Raw genomic sequence first — 21,806 nt, forward strand, 5'->3', positions numbered from 1 at the left:
AGCCCAGTGCAGTGTGTGCCGAAGAAGGATGGTATAACGGTCGTTGCTAATAGTAAAAATGAACTAATCCTTATGAGAACTGTCACCGGGTGGCGAATATGCATGGACAACCGAAAGCTTAACTAGGCGATCAAGAAAGATCATATCCCTTTGTCCTTTATTGATCAAATGCTGGATAAGTTAGTGGGAAATGAGTTCTTCTTCTTTCTAGATGGGTACTCCAGGTATAATCAGATTGCAATAGCGCCTGAAGATTAGGAGAAGACGACGTTCACTTGCCCCTTTAGCACCTTCACCTTTCGACACATGCCCTTTGGGCTCTGTAATATGTCAGGGACTTTCCAACGATGTTTGATGACCATATTCTCAGGTTTCTTAGAACAGTCAGTGGAGGTTTTTATGGACAACTTCTTCATCTTTGGTAATTCACACAACGCTTGCCTTACAAATTTAGAAAACGTGCTTAAATGATGGAAGAACCAAACTTGTTATTGGGAAAAATGCTATTTCATGGTCACTGAGGGCATTGTGTTGGGACATAAAGTTTCAAAGGCAGGGCTTGAGGTGGATCAGAAAAAGATTGATGTGATCGCCAAGTTACCACTGCTTGTGAATGTTAAGACTTTGAGAACCTTTTTGGGACACGCTGCATTCTAGAAAAGAATCATTAGAGGTTTCTTCCAAATTTCCTGACCCTTGAGTGCGCTCCTTGAAGTAGATAGACCTTATAATTTTGATGATGCTTGCACCCAGGCCTTCAACACATTTAGGGATGCGCTCATTTATGCGCCCATCCTGGTGGTGCTGGATTGGTCGTAACCCTTTGAGCTTATGCGCAACGCAAGCAACTAGCGGTAGGAGCTGTATTGGGTCAGCGTAAAGAAAGAATCCTACATCCTATCTTTTATGCCAGTAAAACCCTTAACAATGCCCAAGAAAATTACACGACATGGAGAAAGAGATGCTAGCTGTGGTATTTGTGGTGGACAAATTTATACCGTACCTAGTGGGCTCTAAAGTGGTGATATACACTGATCGGTGCTATTGTTGCAAGGATGCCAAGCCCAAACTTGTTAGATGGGTTCTATTGCTGCAAGAGTTTAACCTAGAGATTATAGATTGAAAGGGAACAGAGAACTAAGTTGCAGATCATTTTTCACGTTTGAAAAATGAGGAGATTTAGAAGAAAGAGAAGAAGATAGAAGATTGCTTCTCGGATGAGAAGCTAATGAGTCTAAGCGAGAAAGAAGCATCGTGTACAGATATTGTTAACTATCTGGTTTGTGCTCAAATGCCTAAAGAATACAATTTTCAACAGAGGAAGAAGCTTGTTCACAAAGCAAAATTTTATTATTTGAATGACCCGTTTTTATACCGACTAGAACCTGATCATATTTTATGGCGATGCGTTATGGAGTGGGAAGTTCAATGCATCCTCGAGCAATTTCATGAGTCCCCATATGATGGAAACTTCAGGGGGGCAGAGGACGACTACTAAGGTCCTTCAAAGTGGCTACTTCTAGCCTACTCTATTCAAAGAAGTCTGTGCCTATGCGGTAAACTATTATCGATGTCAACAGACTGGTAACGTATCAAACAAAAATGGAACGACACTGACTTCGATTTTGGAAGTAAAGCTGTTTAATGTGTGGGGCATAGATTTTATGGGTCTCTTCCTTACCTCTGTGGACATTAGTACATCCTAGTAGTAGTTGACTACTTCTTCAAATGTGTGTAGGCCATTTCCTGTCTTAAGAATAATGCGGTCACGTGTTGGGTTTTATGTCTTAAAACTCGTGGTATGTAAACAATGGAGCTTATTCTAAAAATTCAATAAAGGTGTTATTGAATAGATCTATTGCTTGAATATAAATCCAATAAACCTAAAAGTCCCTTGACTATTGGATGAGTACTTAAACTTTATGTGGAGACATAAAGGTGGATCAGGTTCGAGTAAATAGTCAAAATGATCTATAGTACATGGATAAGGTTGGGTACTTTATTATGGTAACACTATTAGATACGACCTGCTTTGTAGTTGTTACAAGAAGTTGTAAAGTGCTACAAACGAAGTGATCCTAATTCATTCATGTTGGACATGAGAAGTGGGGGTGCCCTTGTGCAAAAGAGTTTGTACAAGATCAGACCACGAAATGAGTCACTCTTACTTTATAACGTTGTTTACTGTTTAAGACTGACTATTTCAAAGCGATGACCTAGGTAACTTGATCGTAACCCAGAGCTAACTATGAACTCCTGTTTATTCGAGATTGCCCTTATATTTGCATAGGTGAGGGTTGGCTCAACAAGTCGGCTCAATATGACTGCCATTTCAAGGGTGAGACTGGATAGATAGCTGGGGACATAGAGTGCAAGAGAGAATTCACTCCTACCCACTTTAGGAATAGTAGAGAGGTTGTTCCCTTAAGTGCTGATTCTGGGGCTTGAACAAGGGATCCCACCCTCTCATTTAGCATGAGAGGGACTCGGTTTTGTGATTGGATCAAAAAAAACAATTGTTCATTAGGGGATTAGTGGGAACTTAAGGAACAAGAGGTAATTTTGGGGTAAAACATAGATTTGACCCAGCCGTTATTACGAACAACCTGTGAAGGATTAACTTACTAATCATGGTTATATCGAGTGGACATAATATATTCTACAGTGAGAGGAATTCAACTATTGGCTTTAGTGGAGTGACCTATTAGTTAATGAAATGGGGGTTAGATCGGTCTAATGAGTTTAGCCGATTAATCTCGGATCGTTGGAGTCCATGATCTGTAGGTCCATGAGGTCCCCTACTAGCTCGAAAATGGATTAGCTATAGAGTAGCATGATAAGTTAATTTGAAACGTTCAAATTAGAATCAAACGAAATTGGAGAAAATATATTTAAATATGATTTAAATATATGAAGATGAATTTATGTAAAATTAATTTAATATGGATATTAAATTAATCAGAATTATTAAATTGTTTAAATAATTATTTATTAATTTTATTGAAAATTAATTTGTAAAATTAATAAATTTTGATTTATAAATAAAATATTATTTTAAAATCAATTTTGGATTTTTGGAAAATGGAAAAATTATACAAACTTGAAAAAATGGGTTTTTCATCTTCAACTAGCTTACTTGGAACCCACCTTCTCCTTTGCTTTACTCCAAGCATGAGCTGCATCCCATGCAGCACATCTCTTTGCATGATAGTCTACAATATATTGAAGAGATTGGAGTGAAGAAAGGCATGAGAACCGACTGAATTTTTGCTGAAAAATTCAGATGAAGAAGGTGTTCTTCAATGGGTTTTGTTCAGTGAGTTTTCTCGATATTACCTTTAATTCCATCTTATTTTGAGTCCCACAACTCAATCTAGAGCACCAAGAGAATAGTAGGGAAGATCTTGTGGTAGTCTACACAAGGATTTAGAGGATTTTGCAGCTGGAAATGGAGATTTCGTTGGTTCGGCCAAGGTATGTTCATGAAACCCTTTATACTCTATTTTTAGCATGTTTCTTTTCAACCAAAATTAATGAACTAGAGTGCTTATGGATCCTAATTTCTTCCACTGTGTGATGGTGTTGATCCAACACTACGGTGGCTAAGTTCCTAAAAAAGAATATCTTCTCACGCTTTGGGATGCCCTATGTGTTGATTAGTGATGAAGGTACTCATTTTATCAACCATGTTATTTCTAACTTGCTGCTTAAGACAATGTGAAACACAAGGTCACAACCGCATACCATCCGCTAACCAACGATCAGGTGGAAGTATCCAACAGGGAGATGAAATCCATATTAGAGAAGGTGGTCAACACCTTTCGAAAGGATTGAACACAGAGATTAAACGAGGCTCTTTGGGCCTACAGAACCGCATTCAAGACACCCAATGGCATGTCTCCTTATGTGTTAGTCTTTGGAAAGGCATATCTCCCATCGAAACTAGAGCACAAGGTGCAATGGGCCCTGAAAAAGTTAAACTTGGATATAGCAAGTGCAGGGAGGCTCGAAAACTCCAACTGAACAAATTGGTAGAATGGCGGTTCACCGAATACGAGAATGCAAAGCTCTACAAGGAACGAACTAAGCGGTGGCATGACAACAAGATTTGTAAGAAAGATCTAGCTATTGGCCAGCGAGTGTTACTTTTTAACTCTCATCTTCGTCTTTTTCTAGGTAAGCTTAAATCGAGGTGGTCCAAACCATTCGTTGTGTGTGAAGTTTTCCTCCATGGAGAGGTGCAATTGATGAATGAAGATGGCAGTAATGTCTTTAAGGTCAATGAACAGCGAGTGAAGCCTTATTATGGAGGCTCTGTGGATCGTGACAAGGAAACCATTGACCTAGGCAGGCAAGCTTGATCACCCGTGCTAAAGAATCCATGTGGCGACTTAACTCCAACCTTTCTAGGGATGTCTTCTTTTACTTTATTATGCTTTCTTAGTTAACTTTTGGTTTTGGTTTATTTGATTTATGTTATTTTTGGAATTCTTACGCTTGACTTCTTGACTTGGATGAATTTGAAACTGAGTTCTTGTTTGATGCGTTGAATTGTGTCTGTTGAATTGAATTATGTTTGATGCGATGAAAAATGAATGATGTGTTTATTTTATTATTCGGTAAGTTAAAATCAATCAACTCGACACATGGAATGCATAGGGTCTCTATTGATTTGAATCTTGAAGGCAATCGAGTGCATCGTCTGATGAAACGTCATTTCGTATGATTCGCATTTAATGAAATGTCATGATGTGACGTCATTTTCCTTGATGATTGTGATTCTCGATCTAAGCCTATATAAAGCGCTCGTCCATTCCATTTCATTTTTCTATCACCTTCCTTTAAACCCTGAGCCCTAAGCCTATCTGAGCTCCCGAGTTTCTAAAACCTCTTTGATCATCCTTTTTCCTGTTCTTCCTCTAACTCATCGGAATCAATGGCTTCCCAAAACAAAAATACCCAAGGTCCCACCTCTGAGGGCACTAGAAGCCTCCTTTAGCAATCAAACACCTCCACTTCACTGGCTTCAACCATCATGTCTGTAAGGGAAGCAACTTACCTTTCTGCCAGCCGGCAAGGTCAAGCCCAACAGAAGATTACTTGACCACCGCTTTCCCATCCGAAACCCATCATCTATAAACCCACCTCTTCTCCAACTATTTCGACCTCACCACACAGCCACGAGGGACATCGCAAAGAGAGTGTCCCCACCAACATGTTGGGGTTGATGCCCTAAATCTCGTAGGGTCCTATAGTTTGTAATTATATTGTACAAACATTTTATTTATTTAATAAAGTATGAGATGTTTTATTTGATATTTAGTAGCATTAAACCCACAAACCAATAAACTAATATCCAAAGTTATCATCTGTAGCTTAAACATGTATGTGGAGAGATACAAGTGGATCATGTTTAAGTGATAACTTAAATGGTCTGTAGTAGATGGATAAGGTTGGATACCTTATCCTGGTGACACTACAAGTACAACCCGCTTTGTAAATGTTACAATTGTTGTAGAATGCTACAAATGATTTGATTTTGATCATTCATGTAGAGACATGTGAGTGGGGGTATTCTGTACAAAGGAGTTTGTATAAGACGGGACCACAAAATGACTAGTCTCATTATATAACACTGTTCATAATTGAGACTTACATTTTACCAGGATGACCATAGGTGACATGACCTGAATCTTGAGCGAGTTGTGAACTCCTGCCTATGAAGGCGGTCCTTTGATTTGTACGAGTGAGAGGGTCAGATCGTCGACTCAATAGGCCTACCATTTTGAGGATTCATTTCATTGGGGAGTTGGGAACACAACTACACAAGACGAAATTTACTCCCTTCGGGTAAGTAGATAAATTTCTCCCTTAAGGGCTGATTTCGGGGCTTGAACAATGTAGCGCCACACCCTCTTCTGATCTGAGAGAGGTTTGGTCATAGTTGGACTATGATTAATTGTTTATTAAAGAGATCAGTGGCACTTAAGGAGTTAGATGCAATTATAGGGGGAAGCGGTAATTTTGGCCTAGCTGTACTTACGAGCAATTTGTGAAGAGTTATCGCACTGTTGACTAGTTATATCCAATGAACACAAAAATATATCTGTAGTGTGAAGAGTGCAGCTATCGATCTTTAGTGGAGTGCCCGACAGTTAATGAATATTGAATAATTTAACTAATGAAATTTAATTAATTATTCAAGTACCATTGGAGTTTCAAGTAACAAGTCCGTAAGGTCCCCTCTATAGCTCAACAAGGATTAAATGAGAATCAATTTGAATTGTTCAAATTGATTGAGGGAATTAATTATATGTGATATAATTAATTTAATTTAATTATATATGATATAATTACTATAATGTATTTGATACATTATAATATAAAGTTTATTGAGAGGAAACCAATATTTGAATATGATTCAAAAATTAATTATGTGAATTGGATTCTTATAATTAAATTTAATATAAATGGGATTTATATTAAATACCATGCATTAATGAGAGAATGAAAACTATAGGTTATATTGTATTTGATACAATATTAAACTATAGATTATATATTATATTTGATATCATAAAGTTTAATATATATTATATGATAAAGTGGTTATCATATAAATATTTATTAATTTTTTTATTAAAATATTTTTTCTTTTAATTATTTTAAATTTTCTAAAAAATTATTTTAGGAGGGAGTTTAACTCTCTCACCCTTTTTCTCTCTACAACGTGCATGTGTGACTGGTGAGCAGATTGGTTGGTTTTCTCCATCTTCTATTTTTGAATTTTTTTTAAAAGATAACTCTATGAAAAGCTGATAGAAAAATTCCTTGAGAATAATTCTCAAGATCTCACCCTCTCCTTCCTCTCAATCTTAATTTCCCCCTCTTCCAAAATACCAAGAACCTACAATCCTTGGATTCTCATCCTAGAGAATACAAACGAAACCTTCATGGTAGTGGCCAATTAGGGTTTCGAGTTCGTTGCAATTTTGGAGAAGAGAATTACATGAAGAAGATTAGATCTTCAAGGGTGAGTTTCTAGTCTTTCTTATCTCTCTTTTCTTTATTATAATTAGCATGCTATAATTTTAATTAAATGCATAATTATTATGTATTTTTTTGTAAAATTAAATATTCTTTAAAAATTGGGATTTGGGACTGATTCTCGCTTCTGCTACGAACCTTCACAGGTTCTTTCACAATAGTCCTGCATTAGTCACGCCAACACTTCCCTCTGAAAGTGAACTCATGAGGAAAGTCGAACAGTATTTTAAGTACCATCGACAAGGATGGAGGCTTGGTGGAAGCTTGGGTGGTCAACCAGCTAGCAAGGCAAGAAAAGCACCAAAATGAAGTAGTGGTGGTGGTGACCCTTGCGACCAAGAATCCTAAAGGAAAAGCGCCAGTGAACCCTAATGATAAACCTATTGACTTGATGGTTGAGGAATTGGTCATGAGGAAAAAAGAAAAAGAGAAGAAGAAAAAGGAGGAAAATGAAAGAAAGTCGAGGAGAATGAAGAAAAGAAAAAGAGGGAGGAAAAGAGGTTGAAAAAAGAAGAAAGGCGTCGGTGCAAGGCCAAGCGTCAAATAGTTGAAAAGCAGTCTACCACCACAAGGGTGAAAGAACCATTGGCGATAAAGTCTACTGAGCCAACATCACAAGCTGAAGTTAAGCTCCCAAGAGAATGAGGATGGTGTGCATAAGCCTATCATCCAAAGGTCAGAAGGAAAAGAAGAAGAAGATGTGGCTGCTACGCCTAAGGTTGATGGACAAGTGATCAGTCCTAAGGTCACCACAATTGAGTCTTCTATATACCTGGCCCATGCGGAGTTAGCTAAGTGCATCAAGTGGGAAAAAGAAAAAAAGGAGAAGAAGAAGAAGAGAAAGGTTGGAAAAAGGCTGCATCGGAAAAAGGTGTTGCGACGACAGAAAAGGCATTGAGGAAAAAGAAGGAAGAAGATAAACGCATTGAGGCAAAAAATGAAGAGCTGGTTCAAGAGATGGAAAAGAAGGAAGAAAAAAAGAGAAAAGATGAGAAGAAAGAGAGGTGCATAGGAAGGAGAAAATTATGCGCCGAAGGGAAGAGAAGAGAATTGAAAAAGCTCAGTTAGAGAAAGAGCAAAAAGATAAGGAAAAGAAGAAGCAACAAGTTGAGCGCATAGTTTATGAGCACCCAAGAGACTTAAAAAGCCTAGGCAAAGGGCAAGGAGAAGATGACCGAGTCATCTCTTGGCAAAGAAAAAGCAAATAAGGGGAAGAAGAAGAAAGCCGACGACATGTTGCTAGAAATGGGGTTTTTCCCAGCACCATCACCATCACCCGACTACATCACCAGCATCATTGCAGAGCTGGGATGGGAGGACTTCTGCCAGAGTCCCTCAATCATTATGTCTAACATTGTGCGTGCCTTTTACCAGGGTAGACTACATAAGGAGGACGATATGGTGACTGTGTCTAGTCACCATGTGTCGTTCAGTGCTAGTGACATCAATGCGTTATTCAAGTTAAAAGGCAATTCTGATGCACCAGGAAATAGACTGATAAAGGCACTAGACACTGAACACATGGATGATGCACTGAGGATTCTAGAAAAACCTAACTTCGTGTTGAAGATCCCCAAATGGCATCCGAACTTTGGCTTTTGACCGATTACTTCCAGAAAGGAGGTTGTGGGTTTATCTGGTTAAGATACGATTGATCCCCACAACGTATGACAAAAAAATATCAAGGGATCGCATGATGGCTACCTACTGCATTGCAAGAGGCATCCTCATTGACGTTAGGCGCCTCATCGTACCACAAATATGGGAAATGTTTAGCAATCCCAGAGGACAACTCTTCTTTCCTTGAACCATCACAAGCCTTTGCCTATGCGAAGGCTTTGGTGTCGAAGAAGAGCCTTTGGTAAAGGTAAACGGAATTATCACTAATAAGATCTTGCGTAGATTGTTAAGAAACTCCCCGCTTTGCTCTGAACCTACCAAAGCCCCTAAGCGTCCAGCCATCATTGACTTAAATGATCCTCAGCCTCCTCCAGCCAAATGCCAAAGGTCCAAGGACAAAGTCTATGAATTGGCTGGAACTAATCCTGAGTGCCATAATCTTGTAGAATAGTTCCGTACTCCATCGCTACTACAAATCTTTCCGCCTTAAGACCCTTTGCCTGACACTTTAAGTTTTCTTCCCCCTCCCACTGATCAACAAAGGAACTCTCCTTCACCACAGAAGTCTCCCTCCATCGACTCAAGAGAAAAATCTCTTTCGCCGTATCTTATGGACAAATCTAATGACCCACTTGATTTGGGCACTGGCCCATCCAACTAGCGCCAAATTGAAGTTGGTGAGGGTTTGGACATCTCGCTGCACCAATCCCCTTGCCACATTCCTTCACCACCTCCATCCCCTCTCCCCCCTTCCCAACCATCAACCTTGAAGAGTTAAAAGACTTCATTCGCACCGAACTCAACTATCAACTATGGCCTCTGCGACAGTCCATTAACTCCCTGCAGCGAGATGTCTCTCTCATGCAGCAATTTCTAACCCTTCAGACTCAGTGAAACCATGAGTACATTAATTCTTAACATCTTACCTCTATGGTCCCGTTTTCCCAATCCATTTCCTCTACCATCTGCATTTTTACGATGATCCTGCCTCTGCTTCTGAGAACAGTGATGATGACCCTTTGATGTAGTAGTAAATTTAGGGATGTTGTTTTGAAGTTGATTTTCTCTATGTTTTGTTTCTTTTGCTTATATAAAAAAAAAAATTTTAATTCAGCGCACTATCTTTACATATTGAATTCTATGTTTATTTGCACTCATCGTTCTGCTTGTATCTATTCTTACCTTGTTATTTTTCATGCCTTACCTTTTTGCAATTAATCCTTATTCTATATTTTTTTTGTGCGTTGATAAATTAGCAACCGTGATGATACTTATGTACTTCATTAGTTCACTCCCTAAGAATCGCATACTTCCTTCAGCCTTAGTAGCTTCTTCATCGTTTGGCAGTCTTAATTTTTATGTGCGCAAGCCTCTACTCGATCCTCTTTTTAAAAATTTTCGAGTAATTTTGTTTTCATTTTTTTAAGCAATGAGGACCTTACTGCTCTAAAAAAATTTGAGGGTGGGAGAGGTCTGAGCAGATACGTTTAACTTACACATTGTGATTGCATACATCATTTACATTGAAAAAAAATAATGAACTCCACTATCAACGCAAGGGAAAAACCCAACCTGATAAGAGTTTAAGTTCTGAAAGAAACTTTCTTGTGGTTGGATACTTCGCATGACATCCATGCAGGTAAGTCAAAACGAAGGTAGGTAATCAAGATCAGCACAATGTAAGTAGTATTTAATAAACACAACTCCAATGTCTGGCAAAAAGTAAACTTAGTCAAGATAAGAGTTTGGTCTAACTTGGCATGCAACTGTAGTTGGATGTTAGCATGATACCCATGGGCGAAATCCAAAACGAAGGGCGTAACCAAGTTCAATGCCTTGCAATAATCTGAATAAGTAACCGAAAAGTGCTAAAATTGTTTGTCTTTTTAAAATAAACGCATACAAAAGAAAAAAAAGGATACAGAAGTATTCAAAATGAGAAAAAGGTTTTTGAGTTAAGGTCTGCCAGATTCAAATTAAGAAAATATTTCCTTAATGAAGTGACCAGGCTCAAGAGAAAATGTAGCTTGAAAAAGGAGTGCAGGTGAAAAACATTATGAAAAGCTAGTCAGTGCAACTTTGAGGTGTGAGTAAGTTTGAATTTCTTTAGTATAAGATATGCTTGAGGACAAGCAATATTCTAAATTTGGGGGTGTGATAACCTGTAAAAAAAATACAAGTTATTGTAGCCTTTTACTTAGAATAATGAGGCTAGATAAGCAAAATATGTGTTGATTGTACTCAGAATTTATGTTAAATAATATACTTGCACTGAAGTATACTAAAAATCCCTACTGACCGTATATCATGAGTTAAATTACATCAAGGTGTATATTTTGTAGTTGATCACAGGATCTATCTGAAGGATCTCAAAACGAGAATTCCATGAGCGAGTTTAGATCGCTCCAATTTTCACAGTGACCGGAATATAAACGATATACATTCTAAATTAACAGTTATGCATAATAAAACTCAACAACAGCATGCTCAATAAAGGATAAAGCATAGAGAAGGGGTTCATTACGCCCATTCCACAACTCCAGAGGTGTTTTTGCAACACTCTTGGAGGGAACACAGTTGAGTATGTACACCGCAATCTCCACTGCGAAACCCCAAAACGAGTCTGGTAAGGAAGTGTAACTTATCATCGAATGAACCATGTCTAACAAGGTCCTATTTCTCCTCTCCGCTACACCATTCTGCTAAGGTGTACCCGGCGCTGAGAGTTGGGAAACGATTCCATGTTCTATCAAATAGTCCTGGAATGCGGAGTCCAAAAACTCTCCACCTCGATCTGATCAAAGTGTTTTAATCCGTCTATCCAATGCGTTTTCAACTTCAACCTTGAAATCTTTGAAATTTTCAAAGGATTCAGACTTCTGTTGCAAAAGATAAACATACCCGTACCTGGAATAATCATCAGTAAAACTGATAAAATACTCATAGCCACCCCGGGCTCTCACATTCATAGGACTACAAAGGTTAGAATATACTAACTCAAGAGGCTCTTTGGCTCTAAAACCTTTTCCAGTAAAAGGTCGTTTAGTCATCTTACCTTCAAGGCAGGATTCGCACATAGGTAAAGAATTTTCTTTTAACTCACTTAGAAGTCCATTCTTCACCAATCTCTCAATCCTATTGAGATTGATGTGCCCTAAACGTAGATGCCAAAGTTGGGCATTTTCTTTTGGAGATATTCGTTGACATTTTGATTGAGTTACGGCAGTTCTGAACATTTCAGTATTATGAAGGGAATTAATGGTTAACGGCCTTAGCATATATAAATTTGATTCCAGATTAGCTGTGCAAATAAAGACACCATCTTTATGAATAAATGCTTTACTCAATTCGAAAGAAATAGTGTATTTACATTGCAATAAGCACTTTACAGAAATAAAGTTCCTTTTTAGTTCAGGAACAATATATACATCATTTAAATTTAGAAACCTATTATGTAAAGTCAACTGGATCCCTCCCACTGCTACAGCTGAGACGACGTGTCCGATGCCTACTCGCATCATCATCTCACCAGCCTCTAGCTGTCGCCAGGATCTAATCCCTTAAAAAGAAGAACAAACATGGTTATTGGCGCCTGAATCAATTATCCAAGCAGAATCATCATTATCCACTAAACAAGTTTCGAGTACAAGTAAATCATATTTACCTTTATCTACCTTAGCCTTAGCCTTGGTTGCTTTCTTCTCCTTCAGATACCGAAGACAGTTCCTCTTCCAATATCCACCTTGGTTGCAATGGAAACACTTTCCTTTAGCAACTGGTAGACGCATCCTCAGGGCGACAGGTAGTGGGTTAGCAGGTGCCTTCCCTTTTCTCTTACCACCCTTCTTCTTCTTCCCCTTTGCAGAGTTAAAAGTAGAAGGTATAGACTTCGTTCCTGAGGTCGAACCTCTATGGAACGTCCTTGAGGATGAAGTAACATTTCCTCACCCTTCTGCCTCTCCTTACTTTTCAGTAAAGATTGGTATGTCTGCAACTCGTTGAGGAGAGTTGTAAAGTTATATTTCACTTTGTTAAGAATCACATTGTTAACAAAGTGTAGGAAGCTCTCCGGCAAAGAATGCAGGATCATGCTAACCTGGCTGTCCTCATCGATGGTAGACCCATTCAACTCCGCCACATTGAAGTGGACCATCATGTTTAGCATATGTTCACGAACAGAGGTGCCTTCTTGCATTTTAGAGTTGAATATATATTTTAGAGCCTCATGCATAAACTGTTCAGACAGTTGTCCAAACATTCCCCGCACGGACTCCATGATCTCACGAGCTGAGACCATAGGCTCATGCTTCTTGACCAAGATGTCAGAAAGACTTGTTAAGATATAGGCTCGGGCCTTCTCATTTGCCCTTGTCTATCACTTGTATGCCTCTCGAACATTTCGAGCGACATTTGGAGCTGAAATAGGAGGACAAGCCTCCGTGAGAGCGAACATGAGATCCTCGATGATTAGGATCGTCGTGATCATTATGTTTCCATTGTTGAGAACCCAATTTTTTCGCCAGTCACCATTTTTCGGTGTTAACAAATATAATTGTTGGCTGTTTTGCCATTTGAAAAAAAATTATTGAAAATACCGAAAGAAATCTATGAGATTAGTTTTTGCTTAATAAACCATTTTAACCAATTTTTTTTTTGCAAAACAGTTTTTCAAGTACCCTAAGCCATTATAAAACTTCCATTTTGCAATGGATGCCCCAGTGAGTCAGGATACAAACGCCACCGGTGGGGTGAATCAGTGCCCCTTCCACTGGGATGAGAACATTCGCAAACCATTTAGCAGAACCAACTCTTTGGGAAACTAAACCTTTTAACAAAGCCACACCATTCTTTTCGGTTCACAGAAATCTGTTAACATTTAACTATTTCGTGTTAAGTGTTAACCCCTTGTTTTTTTTGTCCTGCCAGAGTTTCCCCGCCCTTAATGCGCATTACGTAAGAAAGATAGGCATTTAGGACAAGAGACTAAGTTACCTTTATTTCTCTTACAAAGGGAGTGTCAAAATAAAGAAAACGAGGCCAAAAAAACTGCCAATCCTTTTAGGGGTACACTCCCAGGGGTTGCCCTCGAGGCGATGCGTCAGTAACTTTATTCAACCTAACGAGAGAGACCGAGGGATATGCTGTCGCACTTCCCGCTCCCACTTACTATGAACATTCTCTCCATCCACCTTGATATTGACCTACCCAAACACCATCCGTTGGGGAGACATGCCAAAGGTGTCGCGAGGCCGAGGATAGATCTCACAATGTGGACTAAGGAGAAAAGTGAAAGGTTTAAGTGAAACATCTTATGCCCTAAGTACCTCCCACTGAATGTTCTACCTAGGGATTCATTAACCTAGACAATTCGGCTACTGATTTTGTTTATGAAATGTAAACAAGTTCAAGTAGTCACATTTAAACACTTTAATGGATTGTCCTTAACTTGCATGCATGTATCAAATCTATCTAATTCACCTTTCTAGGTAAGTTCCCAGGTAGAGGTGTTACGTTTCCGTCAACTTAAATACCCCAGCCCAGACAGAACCCACCTTAGACAAAAGGTCCCTTATAGATAGATTTGCTACACTTTAACCTTTTAATAGCCAATTTAATCCTATTAAACTGATTAAAAGATTAAAGTCTTAGGGTTGCTAATCATATTAGAACCATGATCTTAGGTCTATGTGATCCAAGTTTTAAACATTTTAAAAACATGAATTAAACCTAAGTGAGCATGCATGTTTTTCTTATTTCTTTTAGTTCTAATTTCTCTTTAACTCTTAAAAAGAAAAAACTAAAAAAATATTGCGCATAACGAGGCATTTATAATAATTATAAAGTAACCTATGTGTCATGCTTCATGCAATGTCAGGTCATTACTATATAACTTTTATATAATGCATAATAACCAAACAAACATGCTATCATTCACCTAGAAAGGTGAATTAGATCTTAAACATAACCTAAGGTAGGATTTACTATATGTACATACCATATGACATATAAGACATACATCGCATGTATTAAACAAATAGATTAATGGACTGGGATGAGCCTTTAAATAAAAAAGAACCGGAATGAAAACACTCTATCTATTACATTTGTCATCAAGCAAACCAGTTCAAAGGCGAACTAGGTCTTAAACCGCCAGGAGGTCTCCATCGTGTAGAAATCTTTAGCAGATAAACGATCGTTCCGCCAAGACGATAGGAACTTTAGCAAACGATTGCGTAGAAGACGACAAGGCTACGAAGCCTGATCGTCCATGGAATCATGTAGCGTGACGATAGGTAAACGATTTACCTTGAGTTACTAAGCGATCGTTTAGTTAGTTACTAAGTGATGAAGCTTTCTAACCTAAACGATCATCTAGCATTCTTTAAACAACGCGAGCGTCTCACCGTCTATACGATGCGTGCAACCAGGAAACGATTTACCTTGTGATGCTAAACGATCGTTTAGTTAGTTACTAAGCGATGAAGCTTGCTGACCTAAATGATCGTCTAGTGCGAGCACGCGTTAAATGATACTCAATGAATTCGTGCCCGATCGTCTTCCCGATACGACCAACGCTTGATCGTATACGCCATCGTTCAACCGATGCGTTCAACCACGATCGCTTAGTCCTTCATCTTCACGATGCAATGGACATCGATCGCTTAGAACCTCTTCTGCACGATTCGATCAACCCTTGATATTCTCCTTCCTCGAAGAGCCGCAACCTTTGCCCAGAACTTCGACGAACAACTTAAGACTTCAAACACTTTGAATACAAACTCGATTATGATTATATATATGCCCAAAAACGCAGGGGCCTTTACATATAACCAGAAATGTAAAAGGTATTTAAACAGACCGAGGCAATTCATCCCGAAACATCCATTAATCCAGCACATCCACTAAGAATGTAAACGTTATTTCATTGCAACAAAATCGGAGTATCAGAAACCTGGCTCTAATACCAATTGAAGGATCTCAAAACGAGAATTCAATAAGCGGGTTTAGATCGCTCCGATTTTCACAGTGATCAGAATATAAACTACATACATTCTAAATTAATAGTTATGCATAATAAAACTCAATAATAGCATGCTCAGTTAAGGATAAAACATAGAGAAGGGGTTCATTACCAGTGGAAGACGATCTTCGCACTTCTGAACCCAATGCAGTGGAAAACCTCCAAGGATCTACCAGCACCCGACGAGTCTCTCGTCAGTTACTGCACGATCCGAACGTACATGAACAAGGAATTGGGGGCAACACCACCACCAGGGAGACCCAAGTATCCTCGGCATCAAAAACCCAGAGAGTGGGCTCTGGTGAGTTTGGTAAAAGACGAAGGAGAGAAAATCGTGTAGACGATAAGCGTGCACGAAAGGAACTTCACTATCGTATAGCGGGGACGCTTATCGTATAGTCAAACTACACGATCGTTTAGGAAAAACTGGATGATCGTTTAGGAAACTGGAACACGATCGTTTAGGGAACGCGCGAGTTAGATGATCGTTTAGACAATTGAGAATTTATCGTATAGGCTCTCAGCGATCAATCTTTCACGATCTCTTTAGGGAGCAGGATTTCGATTGCACAAATTAATTACTTACCAATTGAAAATGATTTTCAACATTTAATCCCGCCGGTTACCCTAATGCTCGCTTCCCACGTTCAAACGTGAAAAATGGTTAATTATTAAATAATTAATCAATTAATTTATTTAATAAATATACTATATTATATTTATATCCTATAGTTTGATATCATATATCTACTATAGTACTTTTCCTAAACTTGATATAAATCATATTTATATCTAATTTCCTCCAAAATAATGTATCTCATGCATTTAGCCAATTATATCATATATAATTAGCCATTCCAATTATATCATATATAATTGTACTTCCTCTTGTCAATTTGAACATTTCAAATTAACCCAAACACTGGTTCTCGACTTTATCCAAGCTACCCAGGTGACCTAATGAACCTGTGGCTCGAAGCTCTAACGGTACGTGAATAGCTGATTAAACTCTTTAGCCACGAGATTCACCATCCGTTAACTGTCAGTGATTCCACTAAAGATCAACAGTTGAACTCTTCTTACCACAGATATATTTCTGTGTCCATTGGATATAACCAATCATGAGTACGATGACCCTTCACAGATGCTCGTAAGTACAGCTGGGCCAATTTTCCGTTTTTCCCCTTAAGGTGCATCTCCTGTCTCTTATACACATCTAGATGTGTATAAGAGACAGGCCATCTATCTACTTACCCCTGCCTCGAGGAAAGAGTGAATTCCATCTTGTGTAGCTGAGTTCCCAGCTCCCAAATCAGATGTATCCCCAAAATGGTAGGTTTGAATCGGCGACTTAGCCACTCGCACCTATACAAATCAAAGTATCGCCCTCAATGGCAGGAGTTCCTAACTCACTCAGGATTGAGGTCTTGTTATGGTCATCCTAGTGAAGTGAAGTCTTTGTCATGAACGGTGTTATATAACGAGACATTAACACTTTGTGGTCAGGTCTTATTCAAACTCTTTGTATAGGATGCCCCCGCTCGCATGTCCCCAACACGAATGATCAAGATCAGATCATCTGTGGCAATCACAAAACTTGTGACCATTTCACAAAGTGGGCCGCGTCCGTAGCATTACCAGGATAAGGTTTCCCTCCTATATCAATATACTACATACCATTTTGGTTATCACTCAAGACATGATCCACTTGTATGTCACCACATACATGCTTGAGTCACAGACAGATAACCAGGGATTTGATGCTTATTGGTTTATTAACAATCACAGATGTTCGTATGTATTTTTTACAAACTACAGAACACGAGACTTTAGGGCATCAACCTCAACACTGTCCGCATGCGCCGAGCGTCTACCTGATGAACAAATATTCGGTCGCATGCTTTGGGATCTCTGACATTCTCATCTATCATGTCAGAGATGACGATTGATCACAGAAAAATTCCCAATGATTATCAGTGCATGGCTCTATAAATAGTGCCTTGACGCCCGTGAAGAAAGATCCAAAAAAAAATCGGAGAGTCGAGATTTTGCCTGAGAACACCCTTAGACACGATGCATGCAGCACAAGTAAAGAGTGAACCAAAGAGTATTTCTAAGAACTTCCACTTCCAAACTCCACCCCAACTTGTCATCAGAACTTCACTGGAGCAAGAGTTTGAGAGGGCCTTCTCCACTCCATACTATCATTCCGTCACAAGTAGCCTCGGTGTTACACCTATTGGAAGCAAGAAATTGTTCAAAAATGCCCTTCCTTTACTCTCTTCTTGTCTTTTACTATTGTATTGCATTTAAGACTAAGAGATTATTCACTTTTGTAAATAACAAGTCTATTTTTTATATATATATCATCATGTCTACTTCTATTATCTCCTCTCTCTTTACTCCCACATTATGAGCAACTAATCTCAATGGAGTAAGGGGGAGCTTAATGCTATGAGCTAAGTTGAGTCTTTAAGTTTTAATTTCGTTTGCTTAGTGTGTGAATATTTAAATACTTGCCTATGATAACTCATTGAGTCAAGTAGCTATAACCAATTCCCGAGAGGGTAAGTAGTTTTGTATCTCACTAAGCAAAATAAGAAGTGTTTCTAGAGATAGAAGTAACCTTATGCTCAATGCAACATTATTCATGCGTCATATAGATATGACAAATGTGGTTGGCTGCCGAGAGGTATGCGATAAACGAATGTTGCGAATTGAGATTAACCTTGGAACAAAACTTAGGGATGTGGTATTGACTTCCCCCTAACCCTGCTTCTCAATACATTTCCTTACACACGTTAAAGTTGTTGTCTATATAAGTTTCTCATAACTAAACTCGGAGATTTCTTTTCCTATTTAGATAATTTAATCGCATGGTTTCTTTAATCGCATGGTTTTTTACTCTACTACAACTTTTTTAGTCTTTGCCACATACACGTTATTCTCCAAACATCTATGGTTACAAATCCCTGAGTTCGACCTCGTTTCACACCGAGAAACTTGTAGGTTGATTATACTTGGCAATCTATAAGAAAACTTGGGATCAGTGCATGATTAACTACAACTGGGCGCATAGTAAATTCACCGTACCGCATCGAATGCAACATGAATGTTTAGGTGTTAAAATGAATTCAATTGGTCAAATTGAATCACTACGGGTTATTTACGGTTAATTTGACCTCTTATGAGTGTCTAGTAAACTTGGGACTTTATTTCAAGTCAAATTGAGGTTGGAAAAGCTTATAACCCGAGGAGCTCATGCTAGTGATTGTGAGTGGTTTACTTTTGGATGTTTTGATATAAAAAAGTATTTATATATGATCATATGCTATGATTTATGAAATGTTGGCATGCTTTGTTTTACTTTACTAGTATTTCAAAAATGCTTAAATCATGATTTCTAAACTCTCATTGGTTTTATTTGAGCTGGATTTATGAAAATGTAGTTCGAAACCGAATTTTACATAATTGTGATTTGTATGGTTTATAAGAAAAACTCTTGAAGATGGATTTAAGAATGTTGAATGGTTGTGGATGTGGTTTCAAACTACTGATTCTTGTACCTGTGAGATGTTTATTTTCTTATGCTACTTGAATGTGGTTTAGTAACACCACTCAAGCGATTAGAGGGCTATTGGGGTTAGAGTTAGCCAAAGTATACTGGGAAGTCAAGAGGAACCTATGCCTGTAGCACCATTCAGGCTAATAAGGGGCTATCGAGGTGGAGATGTGGCCATAGTATACCGAGAAGTCTAGTGTAACCGAGGCCTATAGTAAGGATCTATGTTTAGCCTTCAAGGCAGCTCTGCATGCACCTGTGCCTTGTTATTTGGTTTACACTGCGAGGGGCATTCTTTGTTATGAGTAACCCACTGTTGTAAATGAGTATTTGGGTATAGAGTTGGTGTGGTTTTCTGATAACGTCTGATACTTTATAATAAGCTTTCTATGAGAGTTGATCATGTCACTGTTTTACTAGCACGTGTTTGAGATGTTGCTGAATCTTTTTATAATTTGCCATTAATTTATTGAATGATTTTGCCTACTCTATTTATGATTTAGAAAGAGAAAATTTATGTGTATATTAAATTTACCACCCACTAGGTATTAGCCCACGCTTTTCAATGTTATGTTCCCCCCATGTAGCGATTGTTGGGTTATATGTCCTAAAACTCGCAATTTATAAACTTTAAACATATCTCCATTTACAATAAAGATGTTATTGAAATGTTTCAATAAAGTTGTATTGAACATATAAATTGCATTTATAGATTCCTAAATCCAATAAACTAACGAACCCATGGCTATAATATGAATACTTAAACTTTATGTAGAGAAATAAAAGAGGATCAAGTTTTAGTATATAGCCAAAACGGTCCATAAGTATATGGATAGAGTTGGGTACCTTATCCTGGAGACACTATGGATGCGGCCCGCGTTGTATATTGATACAAACAATATGATCCCAAAGTCGTTCATGTGGGGACATGCGAGTGGAGGCATCCTATACAAAAGATGTTTGCATAAGACTGGGCTACGAAATAATCACTTTTCTTTATAACGATCGTTTACTGTTAAAATTGATTATTTCAATTCGATGACCTAAGGTAACTCGATCTTAATCCTGAGCTAACTATGAACTCCTGTTTATTCGAGATTATCCTTTAATCTGCATGAGTGAGAGTGGCTCAACATCGCCGCTTAATAAGCCTCCCATTTTAGGGGTAAGATCGGATAGATAGTTTGGGACATAGTCCTGCAAGACGAAATTCACTTCTACCCATTTTAAGGTTAGTAGATAGGTTGGTTCCTTAAGTACTGACTCCTGGTCTTGAACAAAAGGGGCTCCGCCCTCTCTATGGCTAAGAGGGACTTGGTTTAATGGTAGGACCATAAACCAATTGTTCAATAAAGGATCAGTGAAGATTTAAGGAGCAAGATTTATTATAGGGGTAAAATAATAATTTTGACCTAGCGGTAAATACGAACAACCTATGAAGGATTAACTTACTGATAATGGTTAAATCAGGTGGACAGAAATATATCTACAGTGAAGAGAGTGCAACTACTAAGCTATAGTGAAGTGTCTCGGTAGTTAACGAACATTGGTCAATTCGGTTTAAAGAGTTTAACCAATTAATCTCAAATCGTTGGAACTCATGATTTGTAGGTCCACTAGGTTTCTCTACTAGCTCGTAAAAGGATCAAACCTTAAAATAGTGTGTTTAGAGAATTTGAAATGTTCAAAGTTTGATTTAGGGTTTTGATTATTCGCTATATTAATGTTTAATTATCAAGTTAAACGTAACGGTTTCTGGACAGTTGAAAATATTTAAGTTACATTTAAATATTAATAACATGAACTGGGATTCATGTTTGAATTAGGTGTTTTAATAATTTAATTAATTATTGATTAATTTATTTATTTATTTAAAATTTTTGAATTTATGAAATTCAAAATATATATAATTTAATTTGATTAATTTATAAATAAATTAAATTAAATTTCATTTATGAAAATGATATGAAATTTCATTTATGAAAATGATATGAAATTTCATTTAAAATTAAATAAAAATGAGTTTAGTGGGGAAAGTTGGATTTGCCCACTAATTCAAACACCTAATCCACTAATTGAGTGGATTTTTAATTGTTAATGCCACAATTAAGTCTTTTTGCATGTTTAAGTTACTTAAATACAATTTAATTTGAATGAGTTTAGTTCATGCAATCTGAATTTCATTTGTAAAATTTTTCTGAAAAAATTCCTTTCACTCCAACTCTCAATTTCTACCCAAATCTCTCTCAATTGGGATTCCACAATCCAATCCAAGGCATGAGAATAGTAGAGAAGTTTCTTGTGGTGGTCTACAACAAGTTGTAGGTAAGAATTCACGGGTAGATTGCTTCAGTTGGAGGATTCATCAAAGGTTGTATTCTACAAACCCTATTCCTATTTTTTTAACATGCTTACTAATTATCTAAAATTAACATAATTAGAGTGTTTAAGATCCAAATCTCTTTCGCATGTTGAATGTCAACTCTATCAACGGTAAAGTTTCGAATCCAAGCTGAGTTGTCTACTGCCACCTGACTAGGAACTCCTGCTATAACT

At 37.9% G+C, this 21,806-nt stretch overlaps 1 protein-coding gene across 1 annotated transcript; it reads left to right on the forward strand.

Moving 5' to 3' along the window:
• The first annotated feature begins 3,686 nt into the window (after nt 1-3,686).
• LOC120081003 lies at nt 3,687-4,361 on the forward strand. Its single transcript, XM_039035685.1, has one exon. The coding sequence runs from the start codon at nt 3,687-3,689 to the stop codon at nt 4,359-4,361; it is 675 nt and encodes a 224-aa protein (XP_038891613.1).
• The last annotated feature ends 17,445 nt before the right edge of the window (nt 4,362-21,806 follow it).

The sequence above is a fragment of the Benincasa hispida genome, chromosome 7, assembly GCF_009727055.1.
Source record: "Benincasa hispida cultivar B227 chromosome 7, ASM972705v1, whole genome shotgun sequence".
In the NCBI taxonomy this organism is placed as follows: Eukaryota; Viridiplantae; Streptophyta; class Magnoliopsida; order Cucurbitales; family Cucurbitaceae; genus Benincasa; species Benincasa hispida.